A 14,394-nucleotide genomic window follows, 5' to 3' on the forward strand; every position below is an offset into this window, starting at 1 on the left:
GATCACAGGTTTTATAAACTAAATGACGTTAATGTTGTTTTTTTTAGGACGCATATTAATGAGGCCCTGATTTTAAAGGGGAAGGAGCCGCTTCGATTGGCCGGGAGTCGCCTGCATTCCATCCCACAACGGCACAAATGCCCTCTTCAATCTGTGATAGACAAGCAAAATGAAGAAAGCTTCACCCATGCACGCAGTTAGACTTGAGCTGGGCACTAAAATAAGGCCCCAAAACTCAAGTACTCTACCTCTAGTGCTCTTCTTGTGGGTGTTGTTTTTCTTTTCTTTGCTTATCTTTGTTTGTCCTCGTCAATTTTATTTCATTTTATGAGTTACAAGTGTCGTCAAGGAAATAATTAAACTAAAAGGCACCAATGTATGGACTTTTTGTGACATTTTTAAAAAAAAATGTAAATTACTGTATGTGCTGGGAAACACTATACTACTCTAGTAGTCAGGGTAGTAAAACATGGTCAGTGTGTGCGTGTGTGTGTGTGTTACATAGTGGGGCCAACATTTCGGGATTTCACAGAGTTGTGGGGCCCATCTGTCCATGTGGGGCCATTTTGCTGGACCCCACAAGTTTAGACCTCTTTTTGAAGGTCAAGACTTGGTTTTAGAGTTTAGGTTTTAATTGGGTTATGGTTGAGGTTAGGGTAAGGAATAGGGGTGGGCAATCATTTTTGATGGTTGGGGTTAGGGGAAGGGGCTAGGAAATGTATTATGTCAATGAGATGGTCCCACAAAGATAGTAAAACAAACTTGCGTGTGTGTGTGTGTGCGCGCGCGCTCTGCACTTCTGCCCTGTAGCCCTGAGAAAAAAACCTGCCCATCCTATTCACACATCTTCTCCTCTTTGTTTCCTCCATTTCTACTCATAAAGGGGAAGTCATCCACTTTTGTGGCTGATTACCCAAAATAAAGCCCCCCATATGTTCATGTAGAAAGACCATCAGCGTTAGGAACATTACCACCCAAACTGGCTTTGTAGTCTGTGACTGTTTTGTGCTTGGGTGTGTTTTATGGCTGTGAGAATCCTCTTCTGTTTCAGCACTCTGACAATGGACTGACATTTCTGACAATGGAGCTCTATTACACCAGAAAGCAACAATAGAAAGACATCAGCTTCCTGCTGCTGGCAGCTTGGTGGCAGCAGTCACACTGCTGCACTTCTGACCCTATCAGCACACATGCAAATATGCACGCGCACACACACTGGAAGTAGCAAAAGTACTCAAATTCTGTACTTGAGTAGAAGAACAAATACAAAAATAAAAATAATTAAAAAAAGTCTAGTAAAAGTAACTTCTGTACTTAAAGTACTGTAGAGTGAATTCAGAGATTTATTGTACAGGTTTGTAGGTAATTTCTAAAAACAAATGTAAATTTTTTTTTACCGTTTCAGTTTTCTTGAATATTTGCCGTGGCTAAAATGGCGCACTGTAACGCACATTGGCCCTGGCATGAGGTACCCCAACCCACGGTTAAAGAACTTGAACGCCAACCGAGGTTAGCCAGCACAATTGTGACATGCAGTTGCAGTAGCTAGATGCCATATAGCTAGCTAGCTAGCAAGCATTGCCTACTTTTCAAAAATACTCCTTTCCAATAGTCTTCTAGATATCCACTTTAGAGTACAACATTGTTGGCTGTGAGTGTGAGCTCGTCACATAGAGTTTGGTAGAAGAACGAGGAGATTTTTTTCTTTCTTCTTTAAACAAAGACCGACTTGACAGCAAACGTGCTGTGGACTGGGGCTTCGGGTTGGCATGGCTTTTTCGCGACCCGTGAGATAAATTCAAGCTACTGGAGGCTTTATATTTTTGCAGCTCAAACATGCAGTTATGTGTAGGCATAAGAAAGACAGCTAAGTGGGGCGTGGTTTCAGCGCATTCAGCAAACTTGACCACAGCGGTTGTTGATGAATGTTATGAATTATTTTGAAGCCTCGTTTTATATACTTGGTGATTGGTAGGGTTTATTTTCACCTTTCAGCGACTTCAAGTAAAAATAAAAAAAACAGTCTTAGGTAATGATCTTCAACATTCTAAAACCTCTTACACTGTTTGAACTTTAGCATTAGCTAGCTAGGCAATGTCTAGCACAGTGTATGGCTATGTTACAAGAAAATGGACTAAGACGTCTAAGGGGTAAACAATTCCTCTCTCAGACTCTGTAAGGAGGAACTTCAGAACACAAAGCAGAGACACTTAAGCCTTGAATGTCAGTATAATGTCCTGAACAGACAAAGCTACAAGGAGAACTTGTTTCCAAATGTTATGAAATAAAAATGATTAAAAAATTAAATTCTACTGTCAATTTTATACTATACCCATTTAGATAACTCATTGCAATAATAATAATTATTATTATATATACAATAATAATAATAATTATATATAATAGTCTTTTATGCTAACATGTTCCCTTGTTAACTAGCTTAACATGAAAATGCTTAATTAACTCATGGCAACTGAAAAACACACGTTACCAGTATAATTTTCAGATTACTCAGCAGATTTTTACAGTTTTGGACTGGCACAAGACCATTAATCATTCTTGGAGCCAAAAACGTAGAAACATTTTCTTTAAATAATGGCACAAATGGGGGAGTAGCTTGATTTTATTGTATCATCATCTTGACTTTGACTTTATTGTATCGTTAATGCTCTAAGCTTAGTTCATGTTGTTGCTGTCTCTGTTGTTTCCCCCATATTAGTCTTAAAGTCCCTTCGATTTGACCTCTCTCTATGTACTTTTTTTTTTTTTACATCACGTTCTCGTCCACGGACGTTGAAAACCAATGAGCCTATTTTGAAAACGTAAAGAGCAGAAAGTTACTGATGTTTTCAAATGTAGGGATTAAAAGTAGGCCTACATAAAAAGGTGTCAGAAAAATAAACACTCAAATGAAGTACATATATCGGAAAAATCTACTTAAGTATAAGTGATAAAGTATTTCTACATGATTTATGGCTCACACAAATACACGTACACACACATTCTTCCTGGCCACCACCGTTTTCCGGACCAACCCATTGAAAATGTTTGTGTGTGTGCATGTGTGAAAAATGTGTACATTTTTGGTTCTCTCTCTGATTTTGTTAACAGCACATGTATTCTGCTACCATGGCAACCGTGGGTCCTCTCCTCACGTTTTTTCTCCTGCTGCTTCATCTGGCTGATGGCTCATTCCCAGAGGAGCCCAGTCCACTCAGCTACGTCCCTTTGGAGGGTATGTGTCCTTGTGTTTGTGTGTGTGTCGTGTTGATGTATGGCCCCATGATAAATGTGGAAATTGGGGGTCAAAAGTCTCAGCCTTGGCGTGGGGCTGCATTAGAAAATACACTGGGACATAAGAGTTGATTTAGATGTATAAAGCTCCCCTCCATGCCAAAGCATGAAAACTCAGGAGGAAAGGAAAGCAAATAGAATTTGTTTGGATTTCAAGGGACACGGGAAGACATTTTGGATGGACGGAGAGGGCTCAGGTTACAAAGAAAAAGGGGAGAAGACCTGAGGAGATGTATGGCGTCGTCCTTGCCTGCTGACCTGTAGTCCATGAGACATTTTCCCAATCGGTCTCCTGGTGATGAGCACCCCGTGGAGGCGGCTGTCTCCCGTTTTGAAACTTTGGATCACTCTCATTCAGCCACGTCCTCCCACCATCATTAAGAGAAAGAAAACACTAATATTTTCTGACTACAATAACAAGCACAAACTGTTGGTCTCATTAGAGTGGCCTCTAAAAAGGAAGGGGGCGGGGGGGGAAACAAGAGTATTTAAATGTTTATGGGCTGTACTACACAATAGTCTCTGCCTTTTAACACAAAAGCATCATGGCATCAATTAGGGTTGAATTAAATTGAGCATTAGGGAGGCTGTTTGAAGTCTGCCGCAGTTATTTTCAGTACATTTTCTGTAAAAAGAATACTACTGTCCTCAACTGTTGAAGCGGGAGTTTGTAGTTTTAAAACTGTTTGCAAGATTGATGGTACAGTAGCCTCACTTAAAGGGACAGTGTGTATGATTTAGTGCCATCTAGTGGCAAACTAATAATTCATTCATTTTATATCATCATCTTTCATTTTTGTCATGTGGCCCCCCAGTAGCACTGATGAAAAATTGTCGCCCCATCCAGTATTTAAGTTGCTCAACCATGTATTACTGTCAAGTCATGCTGACAGTTTTAACAAATATACCAAAATGTTTTTTTTATCCTTAATTCCTCAACATGAAACTCTTTGCTCATTTCAGTGGTAAGAAGGTATCCAGTGTTCCTGGGCAGAGCTCACCGTTCAGCACAGAGGCAGGAGCTGCACATCCAGACGGTTCTCCAACTCAACCGAACGCTCTACATCGGAGCCAGGTAACCAACGGCAACCGTCTCCAACTGTGTGTGTCTGATGTGCTCGCATTCATAGCTTGTATTTGAGGCTTCCATCTGCTGTCACTGTAAGACTTTTTTTTTGTTTTGTTTTTTGCTCTGGTTAGTGTGTATTACACTGATTTGGACACTTCATTCGGTGTACATGTACTGACACGTATGCACACAAATACAGTAAAAATGACAAGACACAATATATACTGGATTTTAAAAAAATCTGACTTTGTGTGAGGATTTATATTGTCGTTTAATATACGCATACCTTTTTTTGTTGCCTTTTATTTGAGGTGTGTAGGTGTAACTAATGAATAGTCCAGTAAGTGTACAGTACATGCCGTATTACATTCTGCACGAAATCTAAATACCGTACATTTGAATGAAAACCCCTAAATCAACTTAATACGGCTTTCATTTTTACCTTGAGATAAATGTGGAGGGGAAAAAATACTTTAGTAAAATTAGTGCAAATAAATTTTACATGCTTGTGCCCCTTAGGTTGTTAAATTTACTAATTAGTAAATCTGGGTTGTTTTCCCTCGATGTGTATGGTATGAGCTAGTTTGCTTTGGTAGATTTTTTTCCAACTGTGTAATGAGCCTCAAGTTAACATTCATTAAAACAAAATGTGAAAGGCAAGAATCCAAAGCTGTCATCATGTGATTCATGAAAAACACTCAACATTGTGAAAGACAAACATATAGGGCAGTTTGAAAATAAATAAAAGGGAAGAAAAGTGGCTATGCCTTTCACCCAATTATGTTTATGTGTGATTGTAGAGATGATTTATACCGGGTGGAACTGGACAACATGGCAGGCGATGAGATGTTCTACAGCAAGGTAATGGTCATTTTGTTGCACCCTCACAAAATGATTCTCATTAATTAAGTTTTCACTCTCCTTTGGATAGAAACGGACATGGGAATCCAACAAAAACGACATTCGAGTGTGCCGAATGAAGGGGAAACATGAGGTATTGTTGGGAGACATGCAGACATTTATCAACACCATTTGCGTGGACGCACACAACAGCTGTTACCTTATTTATTTTGCATGTAAATTCATGTTACTGAACAACCAGATCATCACTTAATTGAAACTAAGATCAATGAACTAAAAAAAATAACTCCAATTAGACTTGAAAGTCATTTTTACCAGTGCCTCTTGGACAGGTGGGAAAGTGTAAAATATGAAGGTAACATCATTAATTATACGGTGGTTGTGACATCTTGTTAAAAAAAAAAAAAAAAAGGAAATTGTTTACAGGAAAGAACAGCGAGGGAAACATGGCTTCAGGGAGGTAACAAGTAAATGGAAGTCAGATGAGGCAGGACACTGTTGAGAGTGGCAATACGTGGCCAAATCAGTCCACCTCTTAAAACCGCCACTATCATGTCAGAATCAATATTTATCAAAAACCTGAATATATAAACAAAATATTCTCACCAGAGATCATGTTTTGCTAGTGGAGCTTGGCTGTAACAAAAGGAACCAACCAGAGGACAGAAAAATGTTGACGCCATCAAGGTCCTCCGCTTTACAAGTATTTAAAATCTGATCAGCTAGAGACCCTGTAACGTAAAATGGGGGGAAAAACATCCCTTCCCCAATATATACAGTGTATTTTAAAAACAAGCACTTTCGGTCACATCTTCCATGGATGCCACAATTTACAGAACATTTTGTTGTTGTTATCTAAATACAGTAATACTGACATCCCACAACCCGTCAACTGGGCTAAGAGTAAGGAAAATAATTTTTGGATAAAATATATATATTTATATATTCAGGGAGGGTAGTTTTGAGTGTGGATTCTGAGAAATAAAAAAAACTGAATCTCAGAATGGATGAATGTGCGGACTTATATTAGATGAGCTGCAAGGCTTTTTCGCAGAAGCACAGGATGATTTAGTATTGCATCCTCAGGCACCTTATTGGAATGGTGTTTGTTGTAGTTATTAGAAAAATATTACACAGCAAGGAAAATGTTGAAGGTATACACACTCTGGCCAGTTTGCACTTGCATTATAATGATTTGGCAATCTCATGTAGCTAGATAAGGAAAGTATTGGAAACACCTCTCATGCTGATAAGGACCTTGCACTGAATCTAATGAAGTTGTGCCAGTGAGCATACGTTTACTGGTCTGTTAGTTTAGCTTATAGTACAAAGAGTGTGAGAAAACTGCATTGCTTCCAACTCTCATTAATCCATCTTCTTTATCCTCATGACTTGGCACAGGTGGCATCATAGTTGCCGCTCTGTTAAAAGGCTGGTTTGATCCCCAATGTACACACGTTTTCCAAGCCATCTTATTCTACACGTTGAAAGTTTAATTTTGCTCCACTGCGCCTTCAAGTCTTTTAATAGTGTTGTAAAATCACAGAGGTTAGACGTGTCGAGTTTCATCTTCCCTCGTCGTCTCATTAATTTTGGCTCCATCAACAACCCTCCACCTGGAAGACAGCTACAGAGTGTGCCTGAGAGTGTTATTTCCTCTCAGGATTCTTTTTAAGCTTTGCTCTCTGCACTCCACCATCGTTTCTACCAGAGGTGACAGACGTACTCACACTGTGTACTAAGTAGAAGAGGGGGAAAAAACTGATTGAAATCCTTTGCTTCAGGGGGGAAAAAACTGCATAAGTAAAACAGTTTTTTAATCTCATTTATATACAATACCAAACATAACAACTAAAAAAATATATGTGTTTTTTCAGACTAGCGTTAGAATTTTTGAACGCCATAATATCAGGTTATCGCAAGGTACAATGCATTCAAAATGAATTATTTTTGTAGCCTGCATCAAACTATTCTCCCAACTAAAGCCATCGTGGGGAGTACTGTCCTTCTCCTAATCTGTTGCATCATCGTTGTTAAAGCTCACTTAGTCACGTTCCTCTACGATGCTATCAACACTGGTTTTTCCAACCTTATAGCTAAGTCCCAAAAATTTCAATAATTCAAGATCTCAACAGCTGTTGACTTTACCGTCTTTTTTATATAATGATACTGAAAAAAGTAACAAGCCTACTTCAACAAAGTAACCAGTAAAAAGGCCAGATAAATGTTATCAAATGTAGTGTCGGGGAAAATAAACACACAATATGGTGGCTGTGGGAGCGAGGAATCAACTCATTTACTACAGTTTATAAATCGTCACAAGTGACATTTTATCTCATGTACAAGGGCAGCAACCACCCTTGAGGCAGGCGGCAATCACCTTTGGGACAATTGATTAAAAACATGTTTTGTACCAGACATACCCCATTGGTTAATCCTGACCTTGTCTAACTGGGCCCAAATTAAGAATTAGTTCCATCTCCAATATAATCAACACATTTAACATCTATGAACAAATAACATCATTGTTTAACATGAATGAAATTCGCACGTATACACTTGTTTCATTTAATTTGTTTAAGGAACAAGTCATATTTTCTCCCCTTGTTTCATTTTCCACATACTCTATGAAAAAAATATAAATGTGTTACTCCTACCGCTACTTTGTTTACAACCACATAATGTTATTAATCACCCACATCTAGGTTAAAAACGTTAGGGCATATTAGTGTTAATTATTCTTCAAGCTATTTTGTATGACGTTTAATTATATCTTATTTTGAAATTAATGCTTTTAATTTGGAAGATCGTTTCCTGTTTCACATTCCCTCGATCGCCATTCAACTCACGCATTTATTTTTAGCTTGTGCAAAACAACGTTAGCTTTTTGAAAAACAAACTATCTTAACTTAAAACTTTTTTTTAACAGTCACTCACGTCTCATAAGGAAACCAACATGGCATTGCCAAAAACAGGAGATTCTTCTTCTCCAGACTCCTAGTGAGGTAGATTAAAACATTTTGTGCTAAACAGCGCCAGCCACTGTGCAGGAGGGGCAAAACAATTATAGGCGTCTGATTGAGGGGGGGGGGGGGGGGAAGCTAGCGGACTACATTGTAGACATGCAGGGCCACTGCACCGGTGCCGTGTTATGTCAATCATTTGGCACCTGGGGTGGACCAATCTCATTTAATGGAGCTACGCCAGTGGTAAGGAGTAAACGTAAAAAGTCGTAATAAAAATCAGTACTCAAGTACTGCTATTAGTCACAAAATGTTTGCACTAGTCAACGTTCTTTGTTTTTGTTTTTTTGTTTGTTTCTGCAGGGAGAATGTCGTAATTTCGTCAAGGTTCTTCTCCAGCAGCACGGAGGCCTGTTTGTGTGCGGAACAAACGCCTTTAACCCGCTGTGTGCAAACTACACCGTTAGTAGCCATCGAATCTGTCGTCTGGTCTTTGTGTGTTTATCTGCTTGTTCTGAAGATGTGTCCTTGTCCTCCTGTTGCAGAGAGATACTCTCGAAATGGTGGGCGAGCCTGTGAGCGGGATGGCACGCTGCCCGTATGATCCACGGCATGCCAATGTGGCTTTATTTGCAGGTATTATTTGGATTTTTTAAGCATACAAGCCGCAATCACAATGTTTACCTGCACAGATGATTTATGGTCGCGCCTCTTGCCGAATTGCTCGTTTGGTTTTAATCTTCCTGACCTTGTTCTAATCTCTCCATCACCTTCCTCCTTCCTCGTCTTCTTAATCTTTCTCTGCTCGTGCTCTCAGATGGGAGTTTTTTCACTGGCACCGTGACAGACTTCCTGGCCATCGATGCTGTGATCTATCGCAGTCTCGGCGACAGCCCCGCCCTCCGCACGGTCAAACACGACTCCAAATGGTTCCGAGGTACCTTATCGGAACAGAAACACAAGAATTGTCACTTAGACATGCCACATAAAGTATATTTTCCCAAGTGTCTCATGCCATTGTCCTTGCTTAGGTTTAGAATAAAGTAAAAGTGAACTAGATGCAGGGCTGGACTGGCCATCTGGCATTAGGGGAAGAGGCCCTTTGGGCCGGCCTCTTTTGGGGCCGATGCAGTGCTTTTTAATTATTATATTCTTATACATGTATTTTTTTGCCAGTCCGATAGCAAACTGAAAGATAATCAATAAACATCAGTGGCAGAACTACATGTTAGGCAGGAGTCGGGCTAGGGTGGGCCGGCGGGTCTAAATCAAAATGCCATGGCCAATTTTTTTGTGCCGGTCCAGCTCTGACCAGACGAGACATTTATGATAAAGAGAAATGTCTTCTAATAAATCTTTCAAATAGACCCAGCCTTGATTGACCTCACAGCACACCACCAAACCAAACCACAGGTGACTAGGGAGTGAGCCCCACTGCAAATACAGAAAATCTGGTAGTATCCGCATCCCCATTGTGACCGGATGTATCAAATATGACACAAATCAAAAGTCATACATAGGCTCTATGTGGAAGTTGACCCCCCCCCCCCCCCAAAAAAAAAAGTTTGCTCAAAAGAACCGATAAATACTCTATTTACAAAATAAATCTGAATATTCTGTCATATATTTTATGGTTCAACCATGATGACCATTTTCAGACCACATAAGTGAAACTGGATAATTTCCTGCCACACACCTGATGATCTCTCTTGGCAACAGACCATATTATATTTTTTGTAATTGGGTCATTTATCACAAAATTGGATAAGAATGGAAAAAAATGATCAAAGATTTTATTCATACATACAATAGATAGATGGATACATCCTAATCAAGGTCAGGTGTCAGTAATCAGAATCCTAATTCATCTTGTCAAGATCGTTTTTTTTTCTTTTTTCGTTTTTTTTTTTTCTTTCTTTGTCAAGATCTTATGGACGATTGAATGTTTGTGTGAACAGTTAAAGAAGGCTCTTTTCCTGTTCCAGCATGACTGTGTCCCAGTGAACAACGCAACGTCCATTCATTCTGTTAACCCCAACAATCACCTTTGAGATGAACTAGAACGCAAACCACAGATCTTCTGTTGAGTTCATTATCTTTTTGATCAGTGAACAAAAAATACCAGTAGACCAATTAGCTGTCTGATAATGTAACTACATTTTATAATTTAATATAATATTATTTTTATAAGTGGTGTTAGGAGACAGATTGTATTGAGGTTATTGGACTCTTTGGGTTCACAGCCCTAATAATGCCATCAAGGCTGTTTTTATATAGTGGGGAAAACAAGTCTCCAGCAGGTCACATCTGGACCAGTGTTTGGATGAATAAATGATGACTAATATCCATTCTTTTGTCCATGCTAATAAATTAAATACGATATGAATATTCAATGAGCGGGTCGGTGGACAGAAGCTGCATGTCCTGATGTGACTGACTGCGGAGCGTCGCCGTTGGCATAACTTGTGATTGCCTCATTTGGTCTTTTTGTGCTAATATTCCCATGTAGAGCCATACTTTGTGAGCGCCATGGAGTGGGGGTCTCATATTTATTTCTTCTTCAGAGAAATGGCCATGGAGTTTCACCATCTAGAAAAGGTGGTTTCTCTATTCCTGTATCTTCCCAGTTGAATTATTAAAACATCTCTCCATTTATAATAATATCTCCCAACTGGACTGTGCTTTGCTATGTTTTTCCAGGTAATGGTGTCCCGCGTGGCTCGTGTGTGTAAATCCGACCTCGGCGGCTCTCAGCGCGTCCTGGAGAAACAGTGGACCACCTTCCTGAAGGCTCGTCTCAATTGTTCCGTCCCGGGAGACTCGCACTTCTACTTCAACCTCCTGCACGCCACAAGCGGCATCATCCGCATGCAAGGGCGTGATGTCATCTTGGGCCTCTTCTCCACGCCTCCCAACAGGTAATAAGACACACACACAAACAACAGAGATGGACAACCAGGAAGGGAAGCGTCAATACTACTCAACAAAAAGCAGAATCTAACCTACATGATGCAGAAATCCTGAACACCACATAAATACTTGTGTTCGGGTGACCAGATGTTCAAAATAAAAAATGATTGACAATGTGTTCTACGCAGCCCTGCAAGTCTAGAAACGTTATTCTAGTTAATATTGGGTTTGTGGAATATGACTTAATGAGCAAAATCCAGCAGTTTTTATCCAGGCGGCCATTTTGCCACTTACTGTCAAGTAAAAATGACATCAGAGTTGCTCAGGTCTCAGGTAACTTCAGAAGACAGGTGAGCTGTGATTGGTCATTACCTGAGCCCTAAACAACTAATGCAAGCTCTAAAATTTGAAATAGTGAGGTAAAACGGAAATAGATGAAGTTATGATCACAAATGAAAACCTGTAAGAGACTGAAGCTGCAATAACCAAAGTAACCACAAAGTAACAAGGGAACGCTGTATATTCATTGATGTTTAAAGTGAAAGTCAACCTTCAACATTTCTTGACAATAATATGTTATGTGTGACCTCACTAGTCTGAACATGACATTCTGATTAATATTACATTTGTGGAATATGACTTATGCAGCAGTTTTTGTCCATCTCAGGGTGCGGCCATTTTGCCACTTGCTGTCGACTGAAGATGACATCTCGACACAGTTGCTCAGGTAACAACCAATCACAGCTCACCTGTTTTCTGAAGCTGAGCTCTTATTGGTTGTTGCCTGAGCAACTGTGATGTCATCTTCAGTCGACAGCAAGTGGCAAAATGGCCGCCCCCTAAGATGGATAAAAAGGGTTGGATTTTGCTTCATAACTCATATTTCACAAATGCAATTTTAATCAGAACGTCATGTTTACACTAGTGAGGTCACATATAAAATATTGTCAAGAAATGTTCAAGGTTGACTTCCTCTTTAAAAACTGGAACACTCCAATTTAGCTGAAAATCAAATATAAAATAAATTCTCACTAAATCTATTATAACAAATTTAATCGCTAGTCAATGACTTTAGCTAATGCTAAATGCTATCTTTGTTGACAGCGCTAAATGCAATCACTGCTCACATACTAGTAATTGTTGTTCGGTGCACTGCATGAATATTTGTACAGATTTTTGAGACCACGTGAGTGTTCATTGAACGCACCTCTAGTTATCTGCCAAATGTGAGTGAGCACAGTTATTTTGCTTTAACTATCAATCATTGAATGCAATAACTTTTTTTTCTTTCCAAAACCTTGTTTATAAAATGCAATGCAAAAGTGTGTTTGCCATTTCTTTAAATGAAAACAAATGTGGCGCCAGAAACGCGCAGCTCGGGACACAAGGCTCTGGTCACCCCAATGTATATAGGATGGTAGTGATATTAAGAGATGGATTCAGTCACCCAGCGAAGACCCAACTACCAAATGTATAGACTACCACTGCACTACTTGTTCCCACCTCTTATTATGCATTCTTTCCTCTATCCGACAGCATCCCCGGTTCTGCCGTGTGCGTGTTTGACATGCAGCAGCTCGCTCACGCCTTCGAGGGACGCTTCAAGGAACAGAAATCCCCAGAGTCCATTTGGACACCGGTACCAGAAGAGGCAGTCCCGAAACCCAGGTATGCTTATGCAACAAGACTATGTACGCATAAGCAGACAGGACTCGAATAGATATTCTTCCTGCATTTATTTTGCCAGACCTGGAGGATGTGCAGTCCAAGGATCGCGATTTAGTTCCTCCACCACGCTACCGGATGAGGTGTTAAACTTTGTGAAAACACACCCTCTGATGGATGAGACGGTACCATTGCTGGGGCACAGACCCTGGGTGGTCAAGACTATGGGCCGGTACTGTGACAGAATGCTTTCTAGTTAAAGGACTTTTATGTCGTGAAAAATTTAAGCTTTAAATGGCACCGGGGAAAGGAAATAGATTTTATTGAGCCGCTTAGAGTAAATGTGTTTTCACAGTCGATATGTCTTGGCAGGTACCAGCTGACAGCTATGGTGGTGGACACTGAAGCCGGGCCCTACAGGAACCGCACAGTTTTGTTCCTGGGCTCGACCCGAGGGACAATTCTCAAGTTTCTGATGATTCCCAATGGGGATTCAATGTCCCACAGCAGTGTGTTCTTGGAGGAGGTAGAGGGTTTCATTCCTGAGAGGTGAGTTGGAGTAAAGAGATTTTTGCCCTTGATATCCGATCGATGACGCCTGGTGGCATGGTGCTCCATCACATCTCATGGATCGCTTCTATTTTGGAAACACAGGCTTCAACACTTCTTAATAAGATCTGCTACTCTCTGCTGCACCATTATATTTACCACTTCAAGCCGACATGCACTTTGATACAATTTAGGGGGTTTCAAACTCAATTTTTTGTTGTGGGCCATGTTGTAGTTTGTAGTATAGATTCATTCACAGGTCTGTTATTATTGTGAACCCATTTAAATGTATAATTGTTGCAAACTATTATTAAAATCGGAAGTCAAGGAAAATAGTTTGTTCAACTGTTGTGAAATTAATCTTTAAAAATGGATTTGGGAACATTATGTTAAATATTATTTTATTTTTTACAATGAAGTCCTTTTGTAATTTTGATACAGTTTTTAGCAAGAAACATGAAGTAGACTTTTGACTAACCGTATTTTTGGCATCTCATCTTCTGTCTTGTCGCGTCAAGCCGCTATCTCTGACTAATCTGGTCGTCAATAGTCTTAAATGCGCCAAGCGAAGCTCCATCTTTGTCAAAAAAACATTATGTACAATAATGCATGGACAACAACTGAGTGCTAACATCATTCCAACATCGCTGGTGTCGCTTTACAACATTGTCATAACTAGGGGTGTCAGGCGATTACATTTTTAATTGTAATTTATCACATGACTTCAATAGTTAACTCACGATTAATTGCAAATTTATGTCTGTTCTAAATGTACAATAAAACATTATGGTTTTCTGAGTTTTCATACATTTGCTAACATAAAAGTGGAGAAAAATATTAAACTAATAGAAATACGGCTGCATTTTTTAGTCATTGATACAGTAATTTCATAATAATCACAAAATTGACTTAAAATTAAAAAAAAAATTAACTGTACTGTACTATACTGTGAAAAACGAGTGTGATATTGATTTAGGTTGAGGTCATTTTTCTGCCACTAGATGGCATATGTAAGACGTTGATGACAGCTTAGTGCATTTTTCTTTTTATATTAAGAGCTTTCTAATCTTTAACATGAAGTAA

At 39.5% G+C, this 14,394-nt stretch overlaps 1 protein-coding gene across 2 annotated transcripts in view; it reads left to right on the plus strand.

The window, feature by feature from the left end:
• The window catches only part of LOC144043765 (semaphorin-6B-like), a 50,071-nt gene that overhangs the window by 20,157 nt on the left and 15,520 nt on the right, over positions 1-14,394 (plus strand). The window contains exons 3-14 of one of the 2 annotated variants that reach the window (XM_077557725.1): positions 3,112-3,235; positions 4,258-4,369; positions 5,164-5,224; positions 5,295-5,357; positions 8,551-8,649; positions 8,733-8,823; positions 9,005-9,124; positions 10,697-10,785; positions 10,888-11,105; positions 12,634-12,765; positions 12,845-12,994; positions 13,135-13,311. In XM_077557725.1, coding sequence (XP_077413851.1) covers positions 3,115-3,235; positions 4,258-4,369; positions 5,164-5,224; positions 5,295-5,357; positions 8,551-8,649; positions 8,733-8,823; positions 9,005-9,124; positions 10,697-10,785; positions 10,888-11,105; positions 12,634-12,765; positions 12,845-12,994; positions 13,135-13,311 — 1,433 coding nt within the window. In that variant the 5' untranslated portion in view covers positions 3,112-3,114. Of the gene's footprint in view, positions 1-3,111; positions 3,236-4,257; positions 4,370-5,163; positions 5,225-5,294; positions 5,358-8,317; positions 8,434-8,550; positions 8,650-8,732; positions 8,824-9,004; positions 9,125-10,696; positions 10,786-10,887; positions 11,106-12,633; positions 12,766-12,844; positions 12,995-13,134; positions 13,312-14,394 lie in introns of those variants that run through there. The other variant, XM_077557726.1, reaches the window with a different exon arrangement.

The sequence above is a fragment of the Vanacampus margaritifer genome, chromosome 2 (genome assembly GCF_051991255.1).
Source record: "Vanacampus margaritifer isolate UIUO_Vmar chromosome 2, RoL_Vmar_1.0, whole genome shotgun sequence".
Taxonomy (NCBI): Eukaryota; Metazoa; Chordata; class Actinopteri; order Syngnathiformes; family Syngnathidae; genus Vanacampus; species Vanacampus margaritifer.